Source organism: Daphnia pulex, chromosome 5 (genome assembly GCF_021134715.1).
Source record: "Daphnia pulex isolate KAP4 chromosome 5, ASM2113471v1".
NCBI classification, from domain to species: domain Eukaryota; kingdom Metazoa; phylum Arthropoda; class Branchiopoda; order Diplostraca; family Daphniidae; genus Daphnia; species Daphnia pulex.
The window spans coordinates 9,662,812-9,688,519 of NC_060021.1; the positions used below are offsets into that span (position 1 = coordinate 9,662,812).

The 25,708-nt window shown below is 43.2% G+C and overlaps 2 protein-coding genes across 2 annotated transcripts; one reads left to right on the forward strand and one right to left on the reverse strand.

Annotated features, from left to right (window-relative positions):
- The first annotated feature begins 106 nt into the window (after positions 1-106).
- On the forward strand, positions 107-12,632 carry LOC124194416 (cadherin-89D-like). Its single transcript, XM_046588596.1, has 17 exons — positions 107-241; positions 3,366-3,459; positions 3,792-3,889; positions 3,982-4,425; positions 4,481-4,783; positions 4,968-5,270; positions 5,441-5,612; positions 5,697-6,844; positions 6,925-8,307; positions 8,379-8,624; positions 8,693-8,781; positions 8,893-8,976; positions 9,079-9,147; positions 10,027-10,242; positions 10,322-10,615; positions 10,681-11,172; positions 12,247-12,632. The coding sequence occupies exons 2-17, from the start codon at positions 3,399-3,401 to the stop codon at positions 12,302-12,304; spliced, it is 5,460 nt and encodes a 1,819-aa protein (XP_046444552.1). The 5' UTR covers positions 107-241; positions 3,366-3,398; the 3' UTR covers positions 12,305-12,632.
- Positions 12,633-12,731: 99 nt separating this feature from the next.
- LOC124194420 (neuropeptide SIFamide receptor-like) lies at positions 12,732-25,521 on the reverse strand. Its single transcript, XM_046588598.1, has 8 exons — positions 25,242-25,521; positions 23,054-23,216; positions 22,787-22,884; positions 22,457-22,532; positions 17,481-17,512; positions 17,155-17,222; positions 15,066-15,417; positions 12,732-13,381 (listed from the first exon to the last, which is right to left on the reverse strand). Exons 1-8 carry the CDS (start codon positions 25,266-25,268, stop codon positions 12,824-12,826), a joined length of 1,374 nt encoding a protein of 457 aa, XP_046444554.1. The 5' UTR covers positions 25,269-25,521; the 3' UTR covers positions 12,732-12,823.
- Positions 25,522-25,708: the final 187 nt, after the last annotated feature.

The following is a 25,708-nucleotide window of genomic DNA, read 5'->3' on the forward strand; positions in this document are numbered from 1 at the left end:
AGAAGCACAGCACTCGAGGCAGCAGCGAAAGCCAGCCCAGCCCAGTCTGGCTGCGTCATTCAACTAGGAAATAAGATGCTGTAAGTTTGATTGTTTATTGGTTCCCGTCGCGTCGTCGAGTGTGCTAAGATACCGAACACCAACCAGCCGGATCGTTACCTTCTGCGGTCCTCTCGCTCCATGATTTACAATACTTCGAGTTTACACACCTCTTCGTGGCTTCCTCCTCCTCCTCCAACCGGTGAGTTTTTGCATTTTCCTTTTTCCGGAGATTTCACACTTTTGTTTGTGGGTGGGAAAATGTGACGTGTGACGATGTCTCGATCTCTCGAAATGTCCGAAAAACCATTTAGAGTTTCACCACACAACTGGAAAACTCGAATGTCACGACGACTAGACTTTGATGCATGTTGTAACCTTAACCATCCGCTATGTTGTTTTGTCTTATTAACCCAGTTCAAGTAGGGAAACAACTTTCCTACATGCTCGGAATTGCCGATTCAATTATTAAAACGAACTTATTCGACCGGTTTTCATTTTGGAAACTGTTTTCCCTCGAAAACTCATCATTTCTGGTGCTGTTTTTTTTTTATTTTTTGACATGTTGCCAATCGAAAACTCTACTACAACGCAGCTGTTGTACATTTGAAGCAGTTGTAAGACGAAGAAACGAGAAACGTTGGCACAGGAGATGGGAGATCTTTTGAAACGCACCTACATTTTTACAAGTCGATGCAACGGTATTCAGCTAGTAATCATTCGTAGAAAGAAATGACAATCGTTGCATTGATTGAATAATGGTTCACTCAGCCGGCTTCGGTCATGTAGGCATTCCGGTTTCCAATCACCCAGATTTATATACATATTTTTTTTACTATTGTCTTTTTGATCAAGATTCCCGAATAACTGTTTGAGGCGTTATATGACAACTTGAGGGCAAATCCGAAATTTGTCGATGCATTCTGAACTTTTGCCGTGAAACCAGGGATTCAGGTAATTTTCGTGACTGGCGGAAGACAAAAAGGCAAGCCCAAAAGTCTATACACGTGTGGTTAAAATATGAAAAGTTCGGTCAGTTGCTGCCAAAGTCGTGAAATTGGCAATGACACACTCAACCCAGTCATTTCGTTTTTTTTTATCGTTTTCTTTGATGATGACCAACCTACCGTTTTATAAGCCATGAAATAATGTGAACGAAATCTGTGGTTATTGACGAAAAACAGATAAGGAAACGATAGAAATCTCCAAAAAGATTGGCTCCAACCAATTGGCACAATATCGATGCCCTCCTCTGGCTTTGCTTTTGAGATTCAACCCAGTTACCTGAGCTACAACAAAGTAAATTAGAAAACGCGAACCCAAAAGCAAATGAAATTCAAAAGAAATTTGGAAGCTCCAAGGCCTCCTGCTCCTGTTGTTTTCCTACCTTTCGCTTCATTCCCTATTGTAATGATTATTCCTCGATCTCTCTTAGATGATTTGATGCAGTTGATTATTTTCTCGAAATAGGGACGTCTCTCTAGATACAGATCAGTACACTATACACCTCCTACGCATTAGCAGCTAATTCTATACACTTTGAAATCGGTCGATCTAGGTGATGAGCTCGATAGTACTTGGAAGTGGCTGCTCGTTTTTTCCCGGTGCATTTTTCTCCGCTCCCGTCGATTTTCCCGACGATTGAATGTGGGTTATGAGAACTCAATAAAATCCCCGTAATTCGGCGTATCCCTACCGTTAAATGAGAAAAATGCCCACTGAGGGAAAGAGAGATAATATAAGACAATGGCATTTAACCGAAGTAAAAAAAAAAATAAAATCTATACTGTTCTACGAATAGTAGATTTTTAAAAATGTATACGGCCTTCTATTTTTTAAATTATTATTTCTAGCGTCGAATTCAAACTCGGGGGAAAACACAGAAACGACAATGGTCATTATTAGTGAATTTCGATTCATCATGCTGGAATGTCTAATTGTGTCTAGCCAAAGGGTTATAATAAATGTAGTGGCACTAGAGAAAACAAATGTAGCAGTTGTAATGGTAATGGAAGGCCGTTCAATTGCTTTGAGGAGGTTTTTCCAAACATCCTTGCCAGTCTCCATAGCATGTATCTAGATTCTAGCTACACCCCAACAACGGCACAAACTATCCGCCCCACAGATTCCGTTGTCTGCCGCTGCTGGTATTATTATGTTGTTCCCTCAATGACTTACTCCGGATCGAACAAAAAGCATTTCTATTTTTCACTTAAATTTTTTTGTTTCTCCTATCTTGCCACTGCCATGCCATCGGCCAGGGTTGCAGCATTAGAAACGTCGTCGCAGAGAGATTTGGGCAAGAAACAACAAATCCAAATATAAAACAAGGTCTGATGCTGGAACCCAGAAAGACAAAGCGCATAATAGAAAAGAGAAAGAGCGAGAGGGAAAATATAGCGTCGTCACAAGTGTTTTGTTGTTTTCTGCAATCGTAAATTTTTTTTTATTTTTAAAACAAAACACAAAAATCTTTGAATAAACGACAGAAACACAAATTTTTTCACACGCGCAATGACTAAGTTTTTCTGATCTGGTTGGAGGATTTCGAGCCCGTGTACTCAAAGGTGAACGCACCGTACGTACCGTGCACACCGGTTTTCCTGGAGAAAAACCCGAAAACCTGTTATCGAAATAAATTTAAAAAAAAAATTAGTAAATGAAATTTTTTTCTTTTCATCTGTCCGTCCAAGATGATTGCGTTCTGCTCGGTTGCTGCTTTCCGTTTCTGTTAACACAGATTATGCATGTTGTAGGCAGTAGCAAGGGAATTCGCATAATTCGTGCAACTGTTGCCGAGCTCTCTGTTTTCTTCTGCTGGCTAATGGCCGCCATTTGTTTCGGTAAGTGATGCTGAGTTTTGTGTCATTTTTCCACGGTCATATTTATTTTCCTCCTGTTTTGTGTGGACCAGGGGACAGGTGGAGGATTTAGTGAGGAGAGAGCGAGAGCGAAAATTCGGGAGAGAGTGCGAATGGGCCGGCTCTAGAACTTTATCGCCGTCATCTAGTTGATTAAGAAAAAAGGAAAACAAGGAGAGAATAGTGCTGGTTGCTTCACGAAGTAGATCACGAACGTTGTCCATCTCGTTTCGTTCATTTTTCTTCGGTTTGTTTTTTTCCCTCCTCCTGGTTCCCTTTAGGATCCGCCCACCTCTTGCTGGACGTAGAAAGCGAGAAAGAAAGAGAGAGACTTGTTGCAAATGGGCCAGTCCGTTAGTTAGTTTGTTCTTTGGCCGTGTCACGGCAACAAGTCGTCTTCAACTGTTTGCACCGTGTATAATGTTGGTGCAAGTTTTACCTGACGTCTTTAATTTTGCATTGCAGCTGGATTGATTCGTCATTCGTCAAGCCCGTGTGATGGAGTCGTTCTTTCTCCTTCTAGCACTATTCCGCCTGTCTTGCTTCGTTTGCTACGCCGGTACGTATACTTTAAACTCCGCTTTTGGGTCTTTTTTGTTTGTCGTTTTTTGTTTTAATCGAATTCTCTATGGTGTAAGCAACAATGATTCTTGATGGCCTTACGCTCGAGTTGACTCAGACACTATTGAACTAAATCCTTTCACTGGGGAATGTTCCGTAACGGCATACCCCTTTTTGTCTGGAGTCATTTTCAGATTGTTGTTGATTTTGTGTTGATACGAGCGTGATACAAACAGAGCTCCTCTATTTTTTTTTATTTTATGTGCTGTTGTTGTTGTCTTTTCGGCCGGTCATTTTCCTCGCCATCGACTTCGTACATTTGCGATGTAGAATCGAATTTCAGCGTAACCGATAACGCCCAACAGTTGCCCGTGCTGTTCACCCGCTCCGTTTACAGAGGCTCCATTCGAGAACACTTTCCTTTCAAGGTAAATGTTCCAGCTCCATCCGTGTCGTATTTGCCCATTTCCCGCTGTGTGTCACGGTCTTTCTTCAATTTTGTTGTTTTGGAATCGAGCAGAACGAAACGATCCGGCAACTGGTGCCGATCGTGCCGGCCATCCGCATCCAGCGCACCGTCCAATACTCGGACGGCACTCTGGCCATAACCGAGCCCGACACGCGCTCCTCCATTTCAACCGTCAGATACACGATCCTCAGCGGCAACGATGACGGTTACTTCACCATGGACCCGCTCGACGGCGATGTGTTCCTCGTCCGCCAGATCGACAGGGAGCAATTGCCGGGATCGGCCGTAGGGGACCGATTCGTCCTCACCATCCAGGCCGCTTCGTCGCTAGAAATCTCATCCGCCACATCATCCCGCGCCAGAATTTTTATCGACATCGAAGACATCAACGATAATTTACCCGCCTTCGACACCAATGACTACACCATCAGTATCGTGGAGAACCTGCCCATCAATTTCCATGTTCTCCAACTATCGGCAACTGATAATGACCTGGTAAATGGGTTAATCTTTGGTTGGTTTTTATCCGTCTTAATTTATTTCGAAATAGGGAGAAAACTCGAGATTTACATATCGATTGAACGACACGAGTGGCGCGTTTATGATCGATCCCGTCACCGGCTGGTTGAGTGTGACCAATTCGACGCCTCTGGATCGAGAAAGAGTTTCCCGCTTGGCGTTGCAAGTCGAGGCCGTCGAGCAGAAACCGAACCTGTTGACGGACGATGTGTCCACCGCCCGGATTGACATAGAGCTCACCGATGCAAATGACAATAGCCCCATCTTTCAACCCACTAACCTATATTCATTCGTCGTGGAAGCCACAGCCGGAGCAGGAACTGTGATCGGCCAAGTGAGTACTCGCTTATTTTCTTCTCGAGAGGCTTTTTTTTTTTTCAAATTTATGCATGCTGTTCAGTGTTTTGTCATTATGGAGTTGACAGTGAGAAATATCCACGGCGATTGTGGAACGACGGACTAGTAGAGTCTTGACATGCAACGCGACTGACGCGTGCCATTTCGTCTTTTACGTCCAGGTCGAAGCCGTAGATGCCGATGCCGAAGATAATGGACATGTCAACTATGTCATCCAGCATCAGCAGGAAGGTGTTCGAAGTGGTCAAGCTGGTAAAACCGGTCGCAATGTCCGACTTGGGCCACTTTTCAATCACACGGTCAAAAACGGCGATCCAGATGTACCGTTCAGCATTCATCCTCGTTCTGGCCATGTGATTGTGACCGATACACCTTTGACTATGAAATCCTACTCTCTTTTCGTCGAAGCCAGCGACCAACCGGCCAATCCTAGCGAGCGCAGGCATTCGCTGGCCGTAGTTCAGGTAATAAGACGCCATCCACTAAAAAAAAATAAACTTACTGTCGTGCACTCATTTCGTCATTAAATCGGGTCAAACTTGTAAATTATATTGAAACTAGTGAACAGGTTTTGATTTTTCCTGAAAATGATCACCTGTTCCTAATTTTTGATGACCATATTTGTATTTTGTAGATTTCGGTGTTGTCGCCGGCGACGATGGTCCCGAAATTTGCCAACACCCCTTACGAGTTTTGGATCGGAGCCGAAGCGCCTGTTGACACGAGCGTGGGCCAGGTGAAAACGGAAGGTTTTCGGGAGCATGACGACGTTCGTTACACAGTGAAGCACAAATTCCGCAATCCAGGCATGAAACCTCACATTATTATTACATAATAAAAAAAAAGGATGAGAAAATCTTATTTGAATCGATAATTTTGCACACGAATAGTTCCATTCACCGTGGATTCCAGAAGCGGAATAATCCGCGTGACGGATGACTTGAAAGCGCCAGCAACCTTCACATTGAATGTCACGGCCAGTGACAACATCCGAGACCCAGTCACGACAACTTTGACGATTCGCGTCGTCGACCAGGCCCTTGGTGGATCCCTCAAATCGCAAGCGTTACACGAGCAGGGATTTTATCACTTTAGTGTCGTTGAAAATGTTCCGGCCGGTTCGTTCGGCCAAATCGTTTACCAGACCAACGGAGACGTATTGAGCGAGTCGGACCCTGCTGAATCATTTGAATTCCTTCCTGTGGACCAGAAAGCTCCCGGTTGGGGGTATTTCAAGTTGGCCCGTAACGGCACGCTCTACACACGCCGGTCACTGGATCGTGAACTGATGACGTCAAATCTGACACTGTTCGTGACTGTTGTTGAAAAGGAACAAAATCGCGATACGCTGCAAGTAACCGTTACGGTTGTTGATACAAATGATAATCCACCAGTTTTCAGCAAGCAGCGCTATCTCGGCCGGGTGGCCGAGAATGCTCCGGCTGGAACTCGAGTTCAATTGCGTCAACCCATTAAGGCCGAGGATGCCGATTCGTGGCCACATAATGTGATTCATTACTCTCTCACGGGCAACGGAAGTCGTCTTTTCCGAATCGACCCGATAGGTGGCGAGCTGTCTGTGGTCCGCTCCAAGTCGCTGGATCGAGAGCGGACAGCTTTTTACAATTTAACTGTAACGGCCACTGATGGAGCCCTCAATGCTCACGCCCAGTTAACCATTCTAATCGAAGACGAAAACGATAATGCACCGCACATTTCGGGTTTCTTCCCTACCGTGGGTGTCGTGGCGCTGGAACGCTCGGCAAACCGACAGGAATTTCGTGACGAAGGAGTCATCATCGTTTGCGCCGACGGATCGTGTTCTACACCCATCGACGTGGAACAAAGGGAGCCAGAAGAGTTACCACCCGGTCGTTTAATGGCCACATACAGTCGATTCCGCAATCACCTGCTGAGAGTATTGGATGACTGGATCGACCAGGCCGAACGGGCAATCGATCAGACACCTCCGGATGAAGAAGAAATTCTAGAACGAGCTTTCCAAGAGATTTTGTACAATTCTTCCATTCTTATTCAGGTGAATAATCGCTTCAACAGCAGTTTGAATTTTTTTTTTTTTTTACACTATAGTTAATCATGGGTGTTATTATCTTTCAGGTTCCGGATAATGTTATGGTGAATTCGAGTCTTGGAGTATTTAGTGTCGAAGACAAGGATGAAACCAGCCCAGTGAAAACCGACCAACTTTCTTTTTCTATTGTACCTGGGACTTTGCACGAAGATCTTTTTGGTGTTGTTCCAGAAAGCGGATCTCTATACATGAAGAAGCCTTTGCAATTGGAAACAGTCTACTTGATTGACGTGCAAGTCCGTGACCAACATGGACTTCAATCGACAGCCAACGTCGCTATCCAGTTGACCGAAGTAAACCTACACCGCCCATTGTTCAACAGCTCTTACTACGAGCTTCTCCTTCCTGAGGGTGATTACAACGAATCCTCTTTCATTACCATCGAAGCCTTTGACGACGATACAGGTGACAATGGCCGCCTCGTTTATTCAATAATCGATTCGTCTCCATCGCCTTTCTGGATTAATCAAAAGACGGGACTGTTGGTAGTCAACGGCTCGATCGATCGCGAACAGACGGAATTTTTCCGGTTAACGGTCCAAGCTGCCGACGAAGGATTCCCTCCGCTCAAATCCCGGGCTGATGTCGTGATCTTCATTACCGACATTAATGACAACGCGCCACAATTTGACCTGCCGTCAGGTGGAGTTAACGAAAATGGTCTCCAACCTTTGTACTCCGTATCCCTGACGGACGGGACACCTCCGGGAACCGCGGTTATCAGAGTACGAGCTACCGATGCCGATGCAGATTTACAGACTAATGGAAATGTCACTTACCGTCTCGGTAGCCATCAGAATCAATTTACTATTGATAAACTGACAGGCTCCATTTCAACACTGGTGACAATGGACCGCGCTCGAAGTGAAAGCGAATACAATCTGTTGGTGGTGGCCACAGACGATGGAACGCCTAGACAGAGCACGGTGAGCGTCGTGCGGATCACCATCACGGAAGCCTGCCATCCTGATCCGGCTGCGCGGCGCCAGCAATCGATCACGCTGGATGAAAATGTTCCTACTCCGATCGCTCTCCTTAATTTGACCAATTTTGATGACAGTCGATCAGAAGAACTGGTTCATCTTTCTCTAACACGAATCGAACCTAACTGGCCGGACGCCCAGTCACGGTTTAAGCTGGACCACGTCGAGCCGGTTCTTTGGCTGACGGAGGCCTTGGATCGTGAGCTTCGAGACTCTTATTCCGTTCACTTGAGAGTTCAACATTCCGGACGCCGAAATAACAGTACCAGAAATTCGAAATGTGCTGGATTCGAAGAAGAGGAACTGGTTTTAAACATCCGAGTCGCAGATATCAATGATAACCCTCCCATCTTTGCTGACCAAAATCCTCTGATTGTAGTCGTCCCTTCCAGCACTCCGATCGGATTTCCAGTCATCACCATAGCTGTAATTTGATTGAGCTAAATTAATTTGAGTTTTAAAAAAAACATTGAACGGGTTCGGTTTTTTTTTTTCAGGTTGTGGATGCTGACGAGGGAAACAATGCGGCCATCAAATATACGATGACACCTGATGCAGCAGTATCAGATGATTATTACAATCAACTCGATTGGACCTCCGCTTTCGTCATGGATCCCAACAGCGGAGTGGTTTCGGTGGCGTCGTCTGTTGATAGGCTAGTCGGTCGCATTCTATCGTTTCAAGTGAACGCGACTGACCGAAACGGAGGAGGCCTATCAGTTTCTTCGGCACTTGAGCTCTCTGTAAGTGTCGTTATTGATTTTCCATCCGTCTAACTTTCTATCTCTTGTCTCGTTGTTATTATATGCAGTTGCACATTTTGGATCGCTCGCATGAAGTGGTTCTAGTCTTGGCCACCACGACGGAAGATCTGATCAACCAATCGGAACACATCAGCGGGTAAGTTCTTTGAGCAAGCAGATGAGGATAAAATAGAAAACACGGGTGCAATATTGACTATTGTGTCACCTTACGTAAATGACGTGTTATTTGTTTTGTTGTTTTTGCCAGTGTGGTCAGCGATGTTAGTGGTCATCAGGTGTGGATTAGAAGTTTGGACCCGCACATCGACGGCGACACGGCCGATGGATCAATGTAATTATTAGGCGTGGAAATTTTCTTGAAATGTTCTTCAAAAAAATTTCTTTTTTTTTTTCTAACGGTTTTCCATTTTACGAATATGTTTTCAACCCACAGGACGGACGTGGTCCTCTACGCCCGAAACCGCACCGGTGAATCGATCGTCCCATCCGAGGACTTGTTCAGGTGAAAATGTTTTTCAAAAATACTTTTTATTTTTAACTATTCTCCGTTGCTGTCTTAAAATGAAATTGTTCATGCGAGAAAACATAACTTGGCAGACTTATTGCTGGCAACTTTTTGACTTTTTAACTTCCACGGGCTGCAAATAGTTTGACAAGTACAGAAAATTGAAATTGGCTGTAATCGTTTACAGTGTGTTTTATCCATGATGATTTAAAGTGCTTTGTCACTTATACTACAGTGCCTTTGTTATTGGATTAAGTTTTGCTCAGTTTTCCCCATAAAATCGAATTTACTAGTCCCCGTGTAAGCTGGAAGATAAAACGGTCTTGCAGTGCAATCCATCCTCCTCCGCAGAAATAACAATGAGAAGTTTAAGATGTTACAGAGCGCTATTGGAAAATTGCAATCGATATTTTATAATGTTCAACATTCTTATTCTCCAAGTTAATTGATGTTTTGTTTTATTTCAGTGATGTGAATTTATCAACAACTAACTTTCCTCTTCCCTATCATTTTTTTTTAAAGTTGTGTACGGTTCGTTACTACGGCAACGAATAATTGGAACAAGCGCATGTGCGCATTTCCACTCTGTGTATCAAATTTTAAAGCGAGTTCTGGGAGTTCATGCTATACGTCCCAAGTCATTTGAGGAATTCTGTAAGAATTTGATATTATTCTGAATTGTTTTCTGGGAAGCCAATGATGATGGACATCTATATTTCATAGCTAAACTGCCCGCTGGCCAGTATTGATTTGACGGGTTAGCGGATTTAGTTTATTTGAAGCTTCTTTTACCCGTAGAGAAATCGGCCGATTGAATTTTCCTGCGATTGCATTAAATCCTAATACTATTTAATAATTTATACTTTAATGATGCAGGATATTGAATGTGAAACGGAACCAGCTGGATCAGAAGCTATCCAGTTATCATTTTAGAGAGATCCGCCAAACAAATCGAAACACGAAATCGCTCCCGTCTTTACCAGATATCAAAATTGACGTTTTGGAGGTGACCCTCATAGCCATGGGAGCGGCCGTTTTGCTGGGCGCCATCGTGGCCGTTGTTTGTATCTGCCTGTCACGACTTAAACACAAGTATGAACCATAAATAGAAAGCCAGCTCGTTTCATCATTCATTTTTTAATTTGTCGGAATGTTTACGTGCACTCCACAGGAAGCGAACCAAGCCGGGAGTACCGCCCAGCACAATGGCAAGGTCCATGGCCATGGATTACCACCTGCAGTCCGTTAGGAACATGACGTCAATGTCTTCCTCCTACAACGATTCCTCCCAAGCGGAATTGATGAGTAGAGACTCCTCTGCCAGCAGTGAGAATTATTTTGAAGTTCCGGTGGACAAGGGACATCCGCTTTACGTCTCAGCACTTCCACCTTCTCATCAGAAGCAGCGTTACAAGAAAGCCGCCTCAACCCCGAGCTGTCCGTCTTGTAAGCGGGTTAAAGCCCAGTAAGTATTCCATTTCATTCTCATCTTTTTGATGAAGTTCTTATTATTTACGAAATGCTTGACAGTAGGTGCAAGTGTTCGGGGAAACGCCAAATGACAGTGCCCAGAAGTCTTCCAGGATCGGATAGCTGGTTGTTAAAACGCAAAAGCGACGATCCATTCTGTCGTCTGCATTCTTTACCTCCTTCATCCCGCACTCGGAACACGCTCTCCTCTCGGTCGGCGATGAACGAACCGGAACTGACTTCCAGTAACACGAAACTAGTACGTCTCCACCTCGCACCACGGCGGACGAGATCGATGCGGGCAGATCAATCCACCAGCGCATCCTCGGCCCATTGTCGAGAGGACAACAGCGGACAGCCGATTTATTCGCGACACTCGAATAAACTGCACCGACCCAAGAGCCACCGCTGCCATCAGCACCGCCAACGACGTCCGTCTTCATCTTCGTCGCCTTCATCGCCTTCCATAGTTCAAATTCACCAACGTCGTCAGATATTCAGTCAACCGATAGGAGGTGGAGGTCATAGATATCCGAAATCAACCAGCACCACGTAAGTTGTACTTTTTTTCATTTCGTATTAGGTATTAATAGCTCGGCATTTAAACCTTCCTGCTATATCTTGCACACTGCACTGCTTATTGCCTCTTAAACGCCACTGAGGAATCGGTATGTGCAGGAAAGTTGTAAGGATGTACCTCTCGACTTTGGAATTTCGTTTACCGAATGGCCAATATTTTAGTCGTAAATTACCAGAATGACAGAAATAGCCACCAACGTTTACGGGCGTGGGTTGCTGAACAGAGACGGGTTACTAAAAATGGAACCGCCTTTTGGAAGGCGGAATGTTTTCCAAACAAAATGTGGGTATGAGAAAACAGCCGTTAGATCCGCCACGATGAAGGATTGATGTGATGGCTGTTTGAGCGCCGCCTGTAATGATAATTTAAAAAATATCGCCAACGTTTTGACGTTAAGATGCGTTTGGAATTTGATGACACATAACAGGCCAAGTTTATTGGGGGATTTGTTAAATTAGCAGTGGCGGTGCTCTTAGAGAGATCTTTTGTTGCCAACAGAAAAGCTAAAATTTGAGTGCTTAATCGAGAATTATTGGATTTACTGAGATTGGTTGTTACATATGATATCGTAGCAGTGCAGTTTGTTTATATAATAGCGCTGTATGTAGGTGTATAGAGCTTTTCCAGTTTGTTTATTTTTAAGCTCGTAACTAGACTACGGCAACAATAATAGGGAAGAAGAGCTTGTAAGAAGAGTGTAAACTAGACGTCTGGTTGCTATCATTCTATGAACGATGCTCCGAACCCAGTCAACTTTGAGAGACACATTTTGCGATTTCACGTGCCGGTACTTTTCGTTTTCCCGATAGCAATAATGAGTTGTAAGGTTCATCTCCTATTTTGCGCATTCTCCGAAGTACAATTTCACTTGAATGAAAGACGAACAGCCGGTTCTAGTTACACCGCTGACGTACCAGCTACCCGATGCGGGGTCCTTAAAACAGCTCAAGATCTCCGAAACGTTGTGGAGTACTTACTTTGTTCTGCTTTGGCCGAAACCAGTTTCTATTTCTCACGTAGACTAATGAAACATCTAATTGATTTAGGGACACGTTTGATGATTCGCTCGAGTCGTCCTCTCGACAGCAGCGAAGGAAGTGGTGAAAAGGACCAGCCAATCAGCTAGAGGACCGTTCTTCAGCTACTGTCTTTGATGATGCAACTGAAAACGAAAACAGCACTCTCTCACACACACAGAGGCAAACGACAAAAGAGGCGAAAAATAGAAATGAATAAATAACAGGGAACACGGGCAAATATTTACTGATCGATATTTATTTTTATTGACAATCAATGGTTTATTTTTCTATCGTTCTCAGCTCTTTTTTTGTGGTTTTCTGGTACATAATTAAAATAATGGAACGAGTTGATAGATATACATTTGTAAATTATGCTGTATCGATTCGAAAATAAAGACACGGCACACGAAAAACACACACTGGGGTTATTTTGATGAGATTTTGTATTTTAGTCTGTGTAGATTTACATAGACAATAAAGGATTTATCAATCTATATTAATAATAATTTTTTAGTTCCGTTGTCCTGAAGCAGAGTTCATAATTAAAACTTGAATAATTTAGAGCTCACATCTCCGCACTCCCCGTTTAATGCATGCTGCCTATTTACAAATCATCCGACTTCCCTTTGCGATGGGGGGCATTGAGCTCGATGTTGTCTTTGCTGGTGTTAACTAACCCCGTGTTGAGCATTCCCGATTGCGGTTGATGATCGTCTCGGGGCTCGTGAACGATGGTCTTGTTGCCAGTTCTGATGGTTGGCTTGGTATCGACGGGTGTAGACGTGGTCGGAATCGACCTCCTGGCTGTATCCCTCCTGGATCGTTCAAAAGAAGCGCCCTTTTGAACTTCGGTCGTCGTTATGTAACGCTGCTCGTAATCGGCAGCCGTCGTTCGGATAGTCCCGCAGCAGGATCCACTTTGTATGATTGCCGTGAACCCTCGTCGGTATTTCTGATTGAAATATGCATACAGGACCGGATTAATGCAGGAATTTGAGGCTCCCAGCCACTGGGCGACGGGCGTGACGTAGGGCAGCAGAAAGTCTTCCCACGTTTCCATCTGCTCGTTTCCCAATTTGATTCGAATGAAAATGGCGTAGAGTGGCAGCCACGAAAGCATAAATATAATTACGACCACCACCAGCATTTTGACGACCTTCACCTATTTGGCGAAAAAGAAAATCAAATGGCAAGTTTAGTTGATAGAAAAAAAAAAAGAAAAATAGTAATTTAACAGTAAGAAAAGTATACTAGCAAAGGAAAAATCCCACCAGCCTAACTGTTATGCACAGACGAGTGAATCGATCGAGCTTATTGCATCGCTACTCGACGGCGCGGAAAGCTGTACAACAATGGAATCGACAGATCCCGAAAGATTGCCTCGATCGCTCTAAGATATTTGTCGTAAAAATTCAATTCCAAAGTGAGAATTGCCTCTTTGCCTACGTCATTCGCTGGTGCGTGACCCTTTTTGGACGCGGGACAGACCGGAGTAAATAACAGCTTCGACAAAAAATATAATTCAACGCGCCGTTTCTTATTGAGCTATCGCAAACTCTAAATATAGCTCCTATTTTCCGGATTGTCGAACTCAAATCAACTTGCGCAAGCACAGATTCTCTCGCTGCAGTCTATTACAGTTAAGTACTTTTCCAACGTGCTTGTCACTTGTTGAAACTCTCACTTCAACAAGGCACTCCCTCTTTAACGTGTTAAACGAATTCCAGTTATTTTGAAGCATCATTTTGATTTCGTGCGATATCAAATGTATGCAGGATACATTGTAATAATTTAAAAAGTAACTTGACTAGGTTTAAATTTCGTTCAATGAAAATTTGACGATTGTGGCGGTATTTGTCCTGAAAAATCAGAAACGACTATTGTACGAATAGAAGAGCTTTCGTTCGCTAAACGCCAACGTTTTTGATTTGATGGATTGACGACTTGACGACGTTTGAAAAGAAAGGGTTTCATCAGCCGTTTCAGCAGTCACTTTCTTTCTTTACCCACTTGTGTTGATAGCTCCTCAGTTTTCCATTCAAGGACATCAGTCAAAACATGTCGACATTACAAGAGCGGAAGTCTGATCCGGAGCAACAGGATTTCAAACGTTAGTAGGCACTTTAACACGACGTTGTCTCTTGTTTTTTACTTTGATTTCGCATTTTTCCACCTCAATCAGACGTGTCTCAAGCGTCAAAAGACGTGATGGACTCCATAAAACATTCAGCTTCATTGACTCGAAGTGAATCTACGCCAAGTTCAGCCGAGTCGAAATCCGGGCAAATTCTTAAGGAAACTATGTCGCAAACCTATAGAGGAGTCCCCAGTTCGCTTGAAGCCGAGTCTTTGCAGAGTAAGTTAACTGTTTCAAGTCTATCAATCTTTAAGGAATGAACAAACAACAAAATCAACGTTCGGGGGACGAAATAACAATCAGTGCAACTTGGCAATTCAATTACAATTTTGATTTATTTATAGATTTCTGAATCTTACGCAATCTTCCGTGTTGACTATTTAATTTTCTTATTAACACAGAAACGTCAACGAAACATGAAAAGTGATGAATCGGTCCGGAAGAATAAACAGCCGATTTTTTCCTTTCCAGATTTGCCCAAGAAGAATAAAAGAGAAAAACGGAAGTTTGTTTAGCCTTTTTCAGCCGTGAAATTCAATTATAGCGAAGGTTTTTGTATGAAAACTTGTGCGTTAAAAAGAAAAGAGGCATTGAATAATCAAAGAAACCTCTGGGTGTGTGTGTTTTTTTTTTTCCTCCTCACGCCCGCTTGAATTCTAGATCTTAAGACACGACAGGAAGGAAGAAAAACAAGCTTTGAATAAATAACCTTAGATCTTTGCTGTAATCGGTCGATGTGAGCGTCTTTGCTCTCGGTGGGGATGGATCTCTTCCAGACTCGGATCCATATCATGACGTAGCAGAGCAAGATGAGAAAGAGCGGCAGCAAGTAGCAAAAGACGACGTTGGCCAAAATGAAATACAGGTCCTTATCCCGCTCGCTGGGCCATTCTTCCAGACAGAGACGAATCTCTGGGCTGGCCGGAAAGGCGCTCACCAGATGAAAGTAAAGTGGCCATGGAATGGTCGTTGTCAAGGCGACGATCCAAATAAGCAGGATGATGAGGCGGGCACGGCGTCCGGTGATTTGAAATCGCATCGGGAAACAGATGGCCAGGACCCTGTGCGCCCATCCAAAACAATTACAGAAAAGAATACGTTAGTCGAGTTCGTACACCGATGATCGCTTGTTTATTATCCGCACTACTGATTGTTCCCTGGCAATGTTTTTTGGACTATGTTGAGAATTGACGGAAGAAAATATTAGCTTTCATTGGCCACTTACTAAAAAACAAAGAAGCCTTTCGTGTCGCAGAGGAAAAACCCGGGTGATATTAGTTACAAGGTTTCCGCTATTGTTTTGTCTATCGCCGATTATTGAGACCCAGGTTCGTAACGATGGAAACAAGTTTGATAAGGTTTTTTTTGATCATCGTATTTTGTCGATGCGGCGCAACACATCAGGTGCTAGAGGCTTTCATGTGATTATAGATCTACAAACAAGTAATTTAGTACTTTAGCTGGCGGTGAACCGCGCCGAGAGTCGTGAAAAGAAAATTAGCGTTTTATTATGGGCCTAAAGTGAATCATTTCGCGTTGGCTGCCATGCCTATCAAATTTCTTCCTGTCTATATGTCTCTCTGAGACCTTGTAGTTTTTGGTGCACTTTGGGATGTTCTTTTGGCGTGAAACTCCCCATCAGCACGTCGCCGCCAGCTGGAACACGCGTATAGATCACCGCTAGTAGTTTTGCCAATTAGAAGGTCGCACGCTCGTTCCTTTGAATACCGAAAAAGCTTAACTGAACTTTTTCGGGAAAAAGAAAATAAAAAACAAAAATAAGAGAAAATCCGTCCCTTTTATCCACACCAGCCTGCGACTGCCAAGAGACTGCGACGCCGAATCTCGAGAGTGTTCAAATTAAAGGGGTGGGGTAGTGAGAAGAAGGCTGGGATCTGACGCCCTGGATGGATGAAGTGGGATCGATACGGGCCGTGAGCGTCGTAACAAAATATTCGACAAAGGAGAAAATTCACGGCGGCGGCCTTCCCCCCGCCTCTCCTTCTCGTCGATATAGCTCAATAGTCGCAATCGATGTCTTGATTGGATGGCGTCGTGAATCCACTTTGATGATGATTCGGTAGACACACGTTTTGAGACTACTGTAGTACGGCAAGAAATTGCACGATCGAGGTTGATCCTGCCTTTTGGGCGACTGTTGTTGTTTCGTTTCATGTTGTTGTGTCAGCGGCCAGTCTGCGACAGTAATCCATCCCAGATCAAGTTTAAAAAAACGCAACATTTCTCTGGCGCAACTTTTTTATTCGGGTTGAATTTCTTGGAAAAGTTATTAACGTGAGATCAAGAACCTTTCATGCATCCTAGTCAATAATTAATTATTATGAATTTTACCCTCCAACTTTTTTTTTTTTTTTTCGATTCGTTTCCGCACGGAACCGTTCGCCTTCCTCCATAGCCTTGTTATTTTGAAGTCAAATCTATGTTCGCTATTTCGGGTTCAAACTTGGGTTGGTACGACGAGCCTTAACGGGTCTGAAGAGTGGGAATTGCTAATTGGAACTGAAACAACAAAAGAAATCGGAGGTATTTTTTCCCTCGTTCCAGCATTTGAACCCAGCAGTCCTTGGATGTTCCTTTACAAAAAATCAAATGATGACGTATTTGTTCAGCCATATAATAATACTATTCACTGGGGGAATATAGGAGGACTAAGGGAATTATTTTTTGGGCGCTTGTTAATAAGAGCCAAGTCGATAAAATACGCTTGGGAATCGACTCCACCAGTAATATATTCCCCAGTAGGATATTTTTGTCGTGGGAATCAGAATGAAATTTACCTGTCCAACGACACAGCGACGAGGGAATCTATTGAGGCAACAACCGAAACTCCCTGGACGTAGGCCACCTGTAAAAAGAATGCAATTGCAAATTAAAATTCAGGCAACTTTTCAAAGTAACCAAAGATAGCTTTGCTTTGCTGGCAAAACCAATTTAGTGAATTTGTTTTGTTCTCTATTTTCGTGAGAGTTCCCGTGAAATCGTTACGATTTTAATTGCATTCGCTCCCATCGTTAATATGGCACAGCCCCCCCTCATTATAATGAAAGGTCATTCGAACCGGAAATAGATAAAGCTCAAATAACGGCGACAATATTTGACTTACCAATTTGCACATCGTCTCGCCGAGAATCCAAGCTAAAAATTTTAATTTCAAAAATAATTAATAGTTAAAAGTTTCACAACAGGATTTTAATTTAGAGTAGAATTTAGTAGAAGGGCGAAGGGTGCGGAAGGAGGCTTAAGGCTATTAGCGAGTTTACTAATGAATTTTTTAGGATCACTACATTATTGCGATGCATTTGTCTGATTCGGGGGCGAAACTTTTGCCAGTCGTCAGTTATCTTTAGACATCAGTCGATACGTCAATGAAAGATGAGTCGATCCAGTGATGGGATCGCCCAACCAACAATCGGCTGAAAGTGTTACAGTGTGAATGATTGAAAGTGTCGGCAGCCCAAGCGAAGAAAAACAAACAACAAAGTCACTTGGGGTTGCTGGCGTGCCATGCCTGAGTGACGGCCTGGGCATCAAGCCATTCATGTAGTTCCAACAGTCACTAATGTGTGGAGGAGTGCAGCTGTGATAACGGAGTCATCCTCCCATACATTAATAGGGAGCCTCCCATCGCCTCAAAAGTGAGTGCCCATTTTTCATTTATACTCAACTGCCATCAATAATTCCAATTATCTGTAATCCTCCCATCTTATCCCTGATTCAATTTACATTATAAGGCACTATTATCTGTAGGGTATTTTTTTATTCGTAGTCGACAGAAATCGACCGGTGGTTGGGGTTCTCGTATTTTAATGAACGTCATGCGTGGATTTTGGTGGGTTTCTTTTCGCTGATTTCTTTCTTGGTTAGTTTCAGGATAGATTGCAACCGTCTCCTCCTGAACATGTAACAGTATACACGACATAACAAGCCCGATATAACAACAAACTGACCCTCCCGAAAGGGGGGCGGTATGTCCGGCAGTTGTTCCGTAACTGTTCTTTTTTCCGCTTTACTACTGCGCAGCGTACAATATAATTAGACTGTCCACATACTCCGCAATCCCCCCCCCCCTGTCTCCCTTTCGGATTTGCTAAGTAAATCCGGTACAGCCTAATAATCTCGTCGCGAATGTCTATTTCTAGTTGCCTAGTAAATCCAAAAAGCTTTTCATCCGGCGGTCCGGCCGCATTACGTGAGGGAAACTGGCCTGGATTCGTCCTTTTGATTACAATATTGTTAAATTGGATTTGCTGTGATTGGATGGCCAAGCAAGTCCCTGGGCTGGTATCATATAACCAAGAACTATCTATCAAAGATTTCATCGCCCTTTTAACCGTATTTGGCCAGTAGTCTCTGCCTTGATCTCTTTTTTGGCTCAGTCTGCAAAACGAAATTCTGCGGAAAGAAAATGTGCCATGTCCTTGGTTGAGGTGATCCTAGTTGCATCATATTGCCGCCTCGCAACGTGTCTTGGCCCCGAAAGTAATTGTTTTTGTTGTCGTGTTTGTGGTCAAACAGGCGAATGTGTAATTGGAGACATCTTTTTAAGATGTTTATCAATGTCAAAGAAAAGTCCTTTCGTTGAGAAAACGAATTTCTCGTGCGAAACTAATTTGTTTATTTATTTTTTCCTCCCATGCGCTTTTACTTGATCCCCGTACGTAAATTTCATAGAATATTCAGTTTCAGTGCATATTCACGGATTTAGGACGCAATAGCCGACAGCCTTTTTTCCCAGTAATAGTGGATCCTTTTGCAGTTTACGTCGTGAAGGATCCCCAAATTGTCGGACCATCCCGGGAGAAAATGCGAGCAGTATATAAACTGGCAGAAAGAGAAATGCGTTAGGCAATGTCTCTGGCCTTTACCCTGTGGTTTCACCGCAGGGAATGATATCCAAAGTGGGCGTTCGTCGGAAAAAAATATTCCTTTTTCTTTTTCTTTCTTTCTTCAAGTTTCAAAGAAAAACAGAAATTTCGGGGGAATTCATTTTAACAAGCAATCCACCACTCAAGTGCACCAAATCCATGGACCCCACTTTTTTTTCCCATTCCGCTATGGGACTTAAAAATCTGAAATAATTCAGGCATATCCAGTTTTTTACTCCGGATTCACCTGATGTTGCAGAATTTAAATATTCTCTGCCGTTCGGGAGATATTTAATGTTAAAGTTTGGGTTTTTTCAAATTTTAACAATTCTGGGGGGTCTTTGGTATCGCTTTATGGGTAAATGCTAACCTTTAAAAAAAAACAAATTCTCCCAAAAGTTTGCTCGTCCATCCCTCAATACGAATCCAAAAGGAAGTTACATTTTAGATTAGATTGGCCGAGTTATTCCCAATCTAGTAAAGTGTAATTTTTACAAGTTTCCCACCCAGCCTAGTCGCCATTTTTTATCACTCTCCCTCGCGTTCCTGGTGGATGACAGCCGAAGCATACGAGTTCTCTGCACCTCGGGCTTCATATTGCCGGCCACTAGACTATATGAAAGGGCCTACAGTATGTCCCCCGGTCTAAAGTGAAGGCCAGGAAAGCCTAGCTTCGGCTGTCATCCACCAGGAACGCGAGGGAGAGTGATAAAAAATGGCGACTGGGCTGGGTGGGAAACTTGTAAAAATTACACTTTACTAGATTGGGAATAACTCGGCCAATCTAATCTAGAATGTAAATTCCTTTTGGATTCGTATTGAGGGATGAACGAGCAAACTTTTGTGGGAATTTGTTTTTTTTTAAAGGTTAGCATTTACCCATAAAGCGATACCAAAGACCCCCCAAAATTGTTAAAATTTGAAAAAACCCAAACTTTAACATTAAATATCTCCTGAACGACAGAGAATATTTAAATTCTGCAACAACAGGTGAATCCGGAGTAAAAAACTGGATATGCCTGAATTATTTCAGATTTTTAGGTCTCATAGCGGAATGGGAAAAAAAAGTGGGGTCCATGGATTTGGTGCACTTGAGTGGTGGATTGCTTGTTAAATGCGGCAGTAGCTGCGGCATTGTTGATGTTGTTTAGGGATTTCTTCGACACGCAACAATATCAGTGCAGAAGGGAGAAAATAGAGCCGAGTCTAATAATACATAATCTTGGATATTCGTCGGGGGGATTCGATGACAGCGCAGCATCAGTGCCACACTCTCCCACCAAGATCTATTGCAAAGTAGCCAACTTTCTTTTCCTTCTGTACTTGTTTGTTTAGTTCCGTCGGAGGGAAATACAAATCGGAGATGTCTATAAGCGGGAGGGAAGGAAAATATTGATAAATCGGACAGCAGACTGTTGACAGCAGAGTTAGAGGATACTTTTGCGCGAGAAATCGATAGCGGGTGGGAACAAGGAGCTGGCTGGAGTGGAGGAGGGCCTCTCCAAGATTCATTTCACGTTTGCCATCTCCGCCCGCACTCAACTCTATAAACTCCGTCATTACCGACCAACTTATTCCCAGCGTCATTGTTTTTTCGCGATTCTTTTACCACTCGACTGCCGAGAAAAGAAATCCTTGATCCCTGCGGCATTCCCATCAATTTCAGAATTAGTCTACCATACACGACGTCTCGCCGTTTGATATATTCTATTTCCATTTTTTTTTCGTCCGGGATTTGGAAGTAACGGCATCGTCCTTATTATTTTTAGGCTTTTTTAATATGGACCTATGGAAAAAGTAGAATCCATCCATCAGCTGTGCCGCATCTGTTCCACACAAAATAGCCTGATGTAATAATACCCGAAGCATCTGGGATTATTATCATTTTTTCTTTTTTTTCCCCCGTTGATTATAAAGAGAGAAAACCAACACAATTATCAATCAGGCGTGATAATATGGCAACGGCCAGGCCCGAGATATTCACATATGTTCGCACGCGACAGGGAATAGGCAAAACAAATTACAGTCCAACCGAATGAAGAGCGAGGAAACAAGTTGTGGAAATATCTGAAATCCGACCATCCGAATTGGCAGGGAATAAGGAAACTAGAAATATTGAAATCAATAAATAAAAAAAACAGAAATTCACACAGTCGTTGAGGATCGACGAATAGAGAGAGAGAGATGCACTCGGGGAAACAATGCAACAGAGAACTACAGAAATCCACTGGCGAAAAAGGTGAATTACACCGAACGGGGGAACTAGATTCTCGTTTTCAATCACCTTCCTTTCACTTTGTTATTCTTTCTTTTGCCCTTTTGTTTTGTTTTTTATCTTTCCTTTTGTCTCTGGCGAATGTTCGAAGAGTGGGAGCTTTGATGTCACATCACGCCCGGCGCTTTGTCCCGCCCGATAGTTTGGTATTCTGCGCCAAACAGCACGAAAAAAATCCGCCAAATACTTGGGCGCATTGTATTCTCCTTTGGTTTCATATATAGAATCGTATTGGGTTTGAAAGGGAATTTTCGGGGCTCACAGAGTTCTGCACAGATCGATTTTCACATTCACTTTCCGTGTAATACTGTACTACACGTTACTAGTTCTCTTTATATTTCGTAATTTGTCAATGTCAGCCGGTATTATGGCCACTCCAGGGCTGCTGGACGATCGGGGAATCGGCTTGAGTGGGAAAAAATAAATGGTGTTCACAATCGGAGCTCATATCCTCTGTACTTGAAAGTGTCAAACTTGACAAAGCGTTAGCTGCGGAGATGCTGGGCAGAGAAATCGAAGAAACGGCAATCTAATAACAAATATCCAGTCCCCCGAATTTCACCTGAAACTTTTGACTGCAGTCCATTTTGCAGAGCACTTCATCTTATTATTATAAAATTCTCGTATCAGATAATCATCATGCTGGACGTACAGTACTTTTCGGAAAGTTCAATCTAGGCGTGTTTATCCTAAAAGACTTACTGGATTTCTAAAGCCACTCGCCTCTTTTCATTAGCCCATCTCCTGGGGTTGATCTATTTTCCCTCTCTTTTGTCTTTGGCCGTCCTACAGGCGTACGGTCTAGTCAGGCCTCTCATCACAACAGGCCGCGTAGTACTTTCTGCACTACTATTGTCTTCGCTTATAAATCAATAAGAAGAAGAGAGAGGGGGGGTACGAGGAATATCACGATGTAAAAGAACCGGACAAAACACTTACGGACAAAGATATTGGAGAGCAGAGTAGCCGGCAGACAAAACAGAACGACGAGGATGTCAGCGATAGCCAAATTCACCTGGGGAAATTAATCAGCAAAGGATTACTTCTAGTATGAGTCCTATATATATCACATCTTTTGTTTAACATGTTATCTAAGACAGGATAGAATGGGTGGTTGAAGGGGTGTATGCGTCGTTGGGTTCTATTATTATATGAGACTGAGATGAGACTGAGATCTGCTATTGAATGTTCATTTTGACAAGGAAAAAATGTCTCGCAATTTGATTGGCATTTCTAATAACAAAGTTTCGAAAAGGAGATAATTATTACGATAAAGTAGTTGGTGACTGTCCGCATCCGAGGAGCTCTGAAGACGACGGCGACGACCAGACAGTTGCCGACGAGACCCAGTAGGAATACCGACGAGTCTGTCATGTTCAGATAATCCAAATCTTGTTTTCAGAATGTGTCACATTATTTAATTATACGCGCCTAAACGGTGACGCACATCTCTCCCGTCCATGAAAAAATATGCCCCCCCCCCCAATTTGCGCCCCTTTGCAAAAGATTTTTTTTTTTCTGTTTTAAGTTTCTTACATGCCAGACAGTACACGGTTGTGACGATGGACGAGTGACGATAAAAGTCATCCTCAGTAGTCCCCGTTTGGCTCCAATTGAAGGCGTCGCTAGTGTTGGCCCATTGCCCGTCAGAATGGACGACGTCCTCGATAGAGAAGAATTCAGGCTGGTCTGCTGTTATCTGCAAAGAAAACAAACAAAAAAAAAAAAATTCACGAACTATTGTCGTGCCGTTTGAGCGTGCCTTGCGTGCTATTATTATTTGAATTCCAACGAATGCTGTTTTTCTTTGTCAAGTTTCCAATAGCTTAAATTATTTCCACCGAAATGTTTCATCATAACACTGAATTTAAAAGTAACTCGTCTTTTTTTATTTCCCCAGCCTCCCCTGAAAGTCTTACTGTCAACACAAGTAATGCGGTGGAAACATTTGCAAGTGTCCGATTGTTGTATAAAAGACAATTGAATTGCAAGGGCGCGGCCAGAGCCTCTCACTTATCTCCGTCCGCTATTTCCACGAAAAACAACTACAAACGTTTATTAAATTTCAAATTTTTCTTTGTTCTTTTGTTTTCCATTTTGGCTCCCGCCGAATCTATTTTTTTTATTTTCTCGCTAGTACGTTGGTTATTGTTTTTAAAAAAATTCTTTTGACACACAATAACTACATCCAGCTACATGTATGGCCGGCGTCTCCGTTCGACAGGCCGCTTTTTTTTGCTCGAGATAGGAATTCACAAGTTGTGGCGGTCGCTCTAGACTATTGTTGAATTTACTGCAGGACACGTGCCCACAACAGACGGAAGGAACTCTCCTCCCGGCTGTCAATATAGGAGAGAAAACAAAAACGAGCTAGCTGTTAAAAAAGAGATATGGTGAATGTCTGTGCTCCGCGCTGAATGTAAAAACTTATTTAAAGACGACCGAGACAGAGTGTAGTAGCACACCGGCACTTCGGTAGCTTATTTGACGGACGTCGGACCTCCAGCTCAGTCGTGAAATTATAATAAACGTGCAGAGAATAGCATCCTAACTGTATACGACCGCCGTACAACTGAAATATTTAAAAAGATCAGACGTCAAACAGCAGCAGCAGCTATGCCTAAAATACAATTCTAGAGCGGGTTGCGTCCAAAATCCAGAGGTGCTGAATCCGAAGGGCCTGGTTACGTCAACGTCCCGTGCAGAGTACAAAAGCTATTGGCGCATGTCGTCTCGTATTGATGGCAGCGCTTTTTATTTTGTACATATGTTTTTTTTTCTTCTTCTTCTAATATGTATGCTGTAGGTTATAAATAAGCCTCTTTTCCGGACGACGTCATTGCTTCTTTAGATTCAGCTGGCTTTGACACTGCCCATATTGCAACTGCCTGCGTAAAGTTGAATTTAAGAATTTCATTTTTTTTAAAGGGCTATTGACTTTGACTCCTTTCATTCTTTTTTGGGGGGGTTTCCCGTTTGATTGTGTCGCCCCCCCCCCCCCACTTGAGAGTACTTGTCATGTGTATTTACTGCGCACTTGTATTTGTGTAGCGCTTTGCTCGTTTGACATTTCCATTCCGTGACGATTCCATTGCAGGCGAACGCGTTTTTATCCGACTACCCGATCATTTCGCTTAGAATAACAGAGGCTGGAATTCTTCCTTTTTAGTTACTTGATGCAGTTATTGACATTGCGACCTACATTCGTCGGTTGCACACCCAAGCACATTCGACGTGCACCGCTGAACGCAGTCGAGATTGATGGCGAACGCAATGACCCTCCCTCCCCTACAAATAACATAAATACGAATATGAAGTTGCTTTTCATTTGAGTGCTTTATCTTTATCTCTCGCAGTCGCAGCTTATTTTATTTGCAGTGTATAGGCTCGTACATATCGTATATCACCAAAATGGGGAGACTTTTACTGATTTCCGAATATACTATGGTATATAGTATATTTCTGGGTAATCAAAGCTGCCGGCCCGAATAAACAATGAGATCCATCCAAACAAAGAAAGATTGTCCCCCTTTTTTTTAGTGCTGGCCATGAACTATACGAAAGGAATTTCGGTGCGCTGGCAAATAAATAAAGACAAGCGTCATCGACATATTTGGCACCGAGCGTCTAGCCAACACAATAGTGTTTTGTCCTTTTCATTATTCTGTCGGCATTCAAACGAGCTTAGATCAAACGGATATTATGCAATTGGTTATAGACTTACGTTCGTGGAATGGCTGCTGGTCCCCATCTTAACACCATAACCTCCAATGGATTGAATTAGATCTAAGTGCGCAACACTGTTCGAAAAACTCTTGTGTAACTGAGTCGAGTGGATTAATCGAGAGAGAAAATCAACTGGAAGAAAAAAAATGCGAATAACTTGTTGTGTGTTGGTTCCGGCGGCGGAATCGTCTGACGATGTGTCGGAACGGACTGTCACGGTAACACTGCGTCAGCGACGCATCAGCACAGGCGCTTATTCTGCGTGCTATACTATGCGTTGTCTTGTGCCGAGTTAAAGAGCCCGCCTTTGTCAGTGAAGAAGAAGTTGGCGGCGTGAACCGCGCCGCCGCCAACCGCCAATGTCTCTACTCCGCCGATCCGACAAGAGTCCCGAAGCGGATTTCTGGGATCTTTTAAAAATAAAAATAAATAAATAACGGAAAAGCGGAATTTGGAAAATACTTA

Excerpts from the sequence above, each read along its gene's own strand:
- LOC124194416 (XM_046588596.1), top strand. The coding sequence starts at position 3,399 with ATGGAGTCGTTCTTTCTCCTTCTAGCACTATTCCGCCTGTCTTGCTTC. Across the intron at positions 4,426-4,480 it reads CGGCAACTGATAATGACCTG|GGAGAAAACTCGAGATTTAC; the intron begins GTAAATGGGTTA and ends ATTTCGAAATAG. Across the intron at positions 4,784-4,967 it reads CAGGAACTGTGATCGGCCAA|GTCGAAGCCGTAGATGCCGA; the intron begins GTGAGTACTCGC and ends TTTTACGTCCAG.
- LOC124194420 (XM_046588598.1), bottom strand. The coding sequence starts at position 25,268 with ATGGGGACCAGCAGCCATTCCACGAAC. Across the intron at positions 17,223-17,480 it reads GCGAGACGATGTGCAAATTG|GTGGCCTACGTCCAGGGAGT; the intron begins GTAAGTCAAATA and ends TTCTTTTTACAG. Across the intron at positions 15,418-17,154 it reads GTCGCTGTGTCGTTGGACAG|GGTCCTGGCCATCTGTTTCC; the intron begins GTAAATTTCATT and ends ATGGGCGCACAG.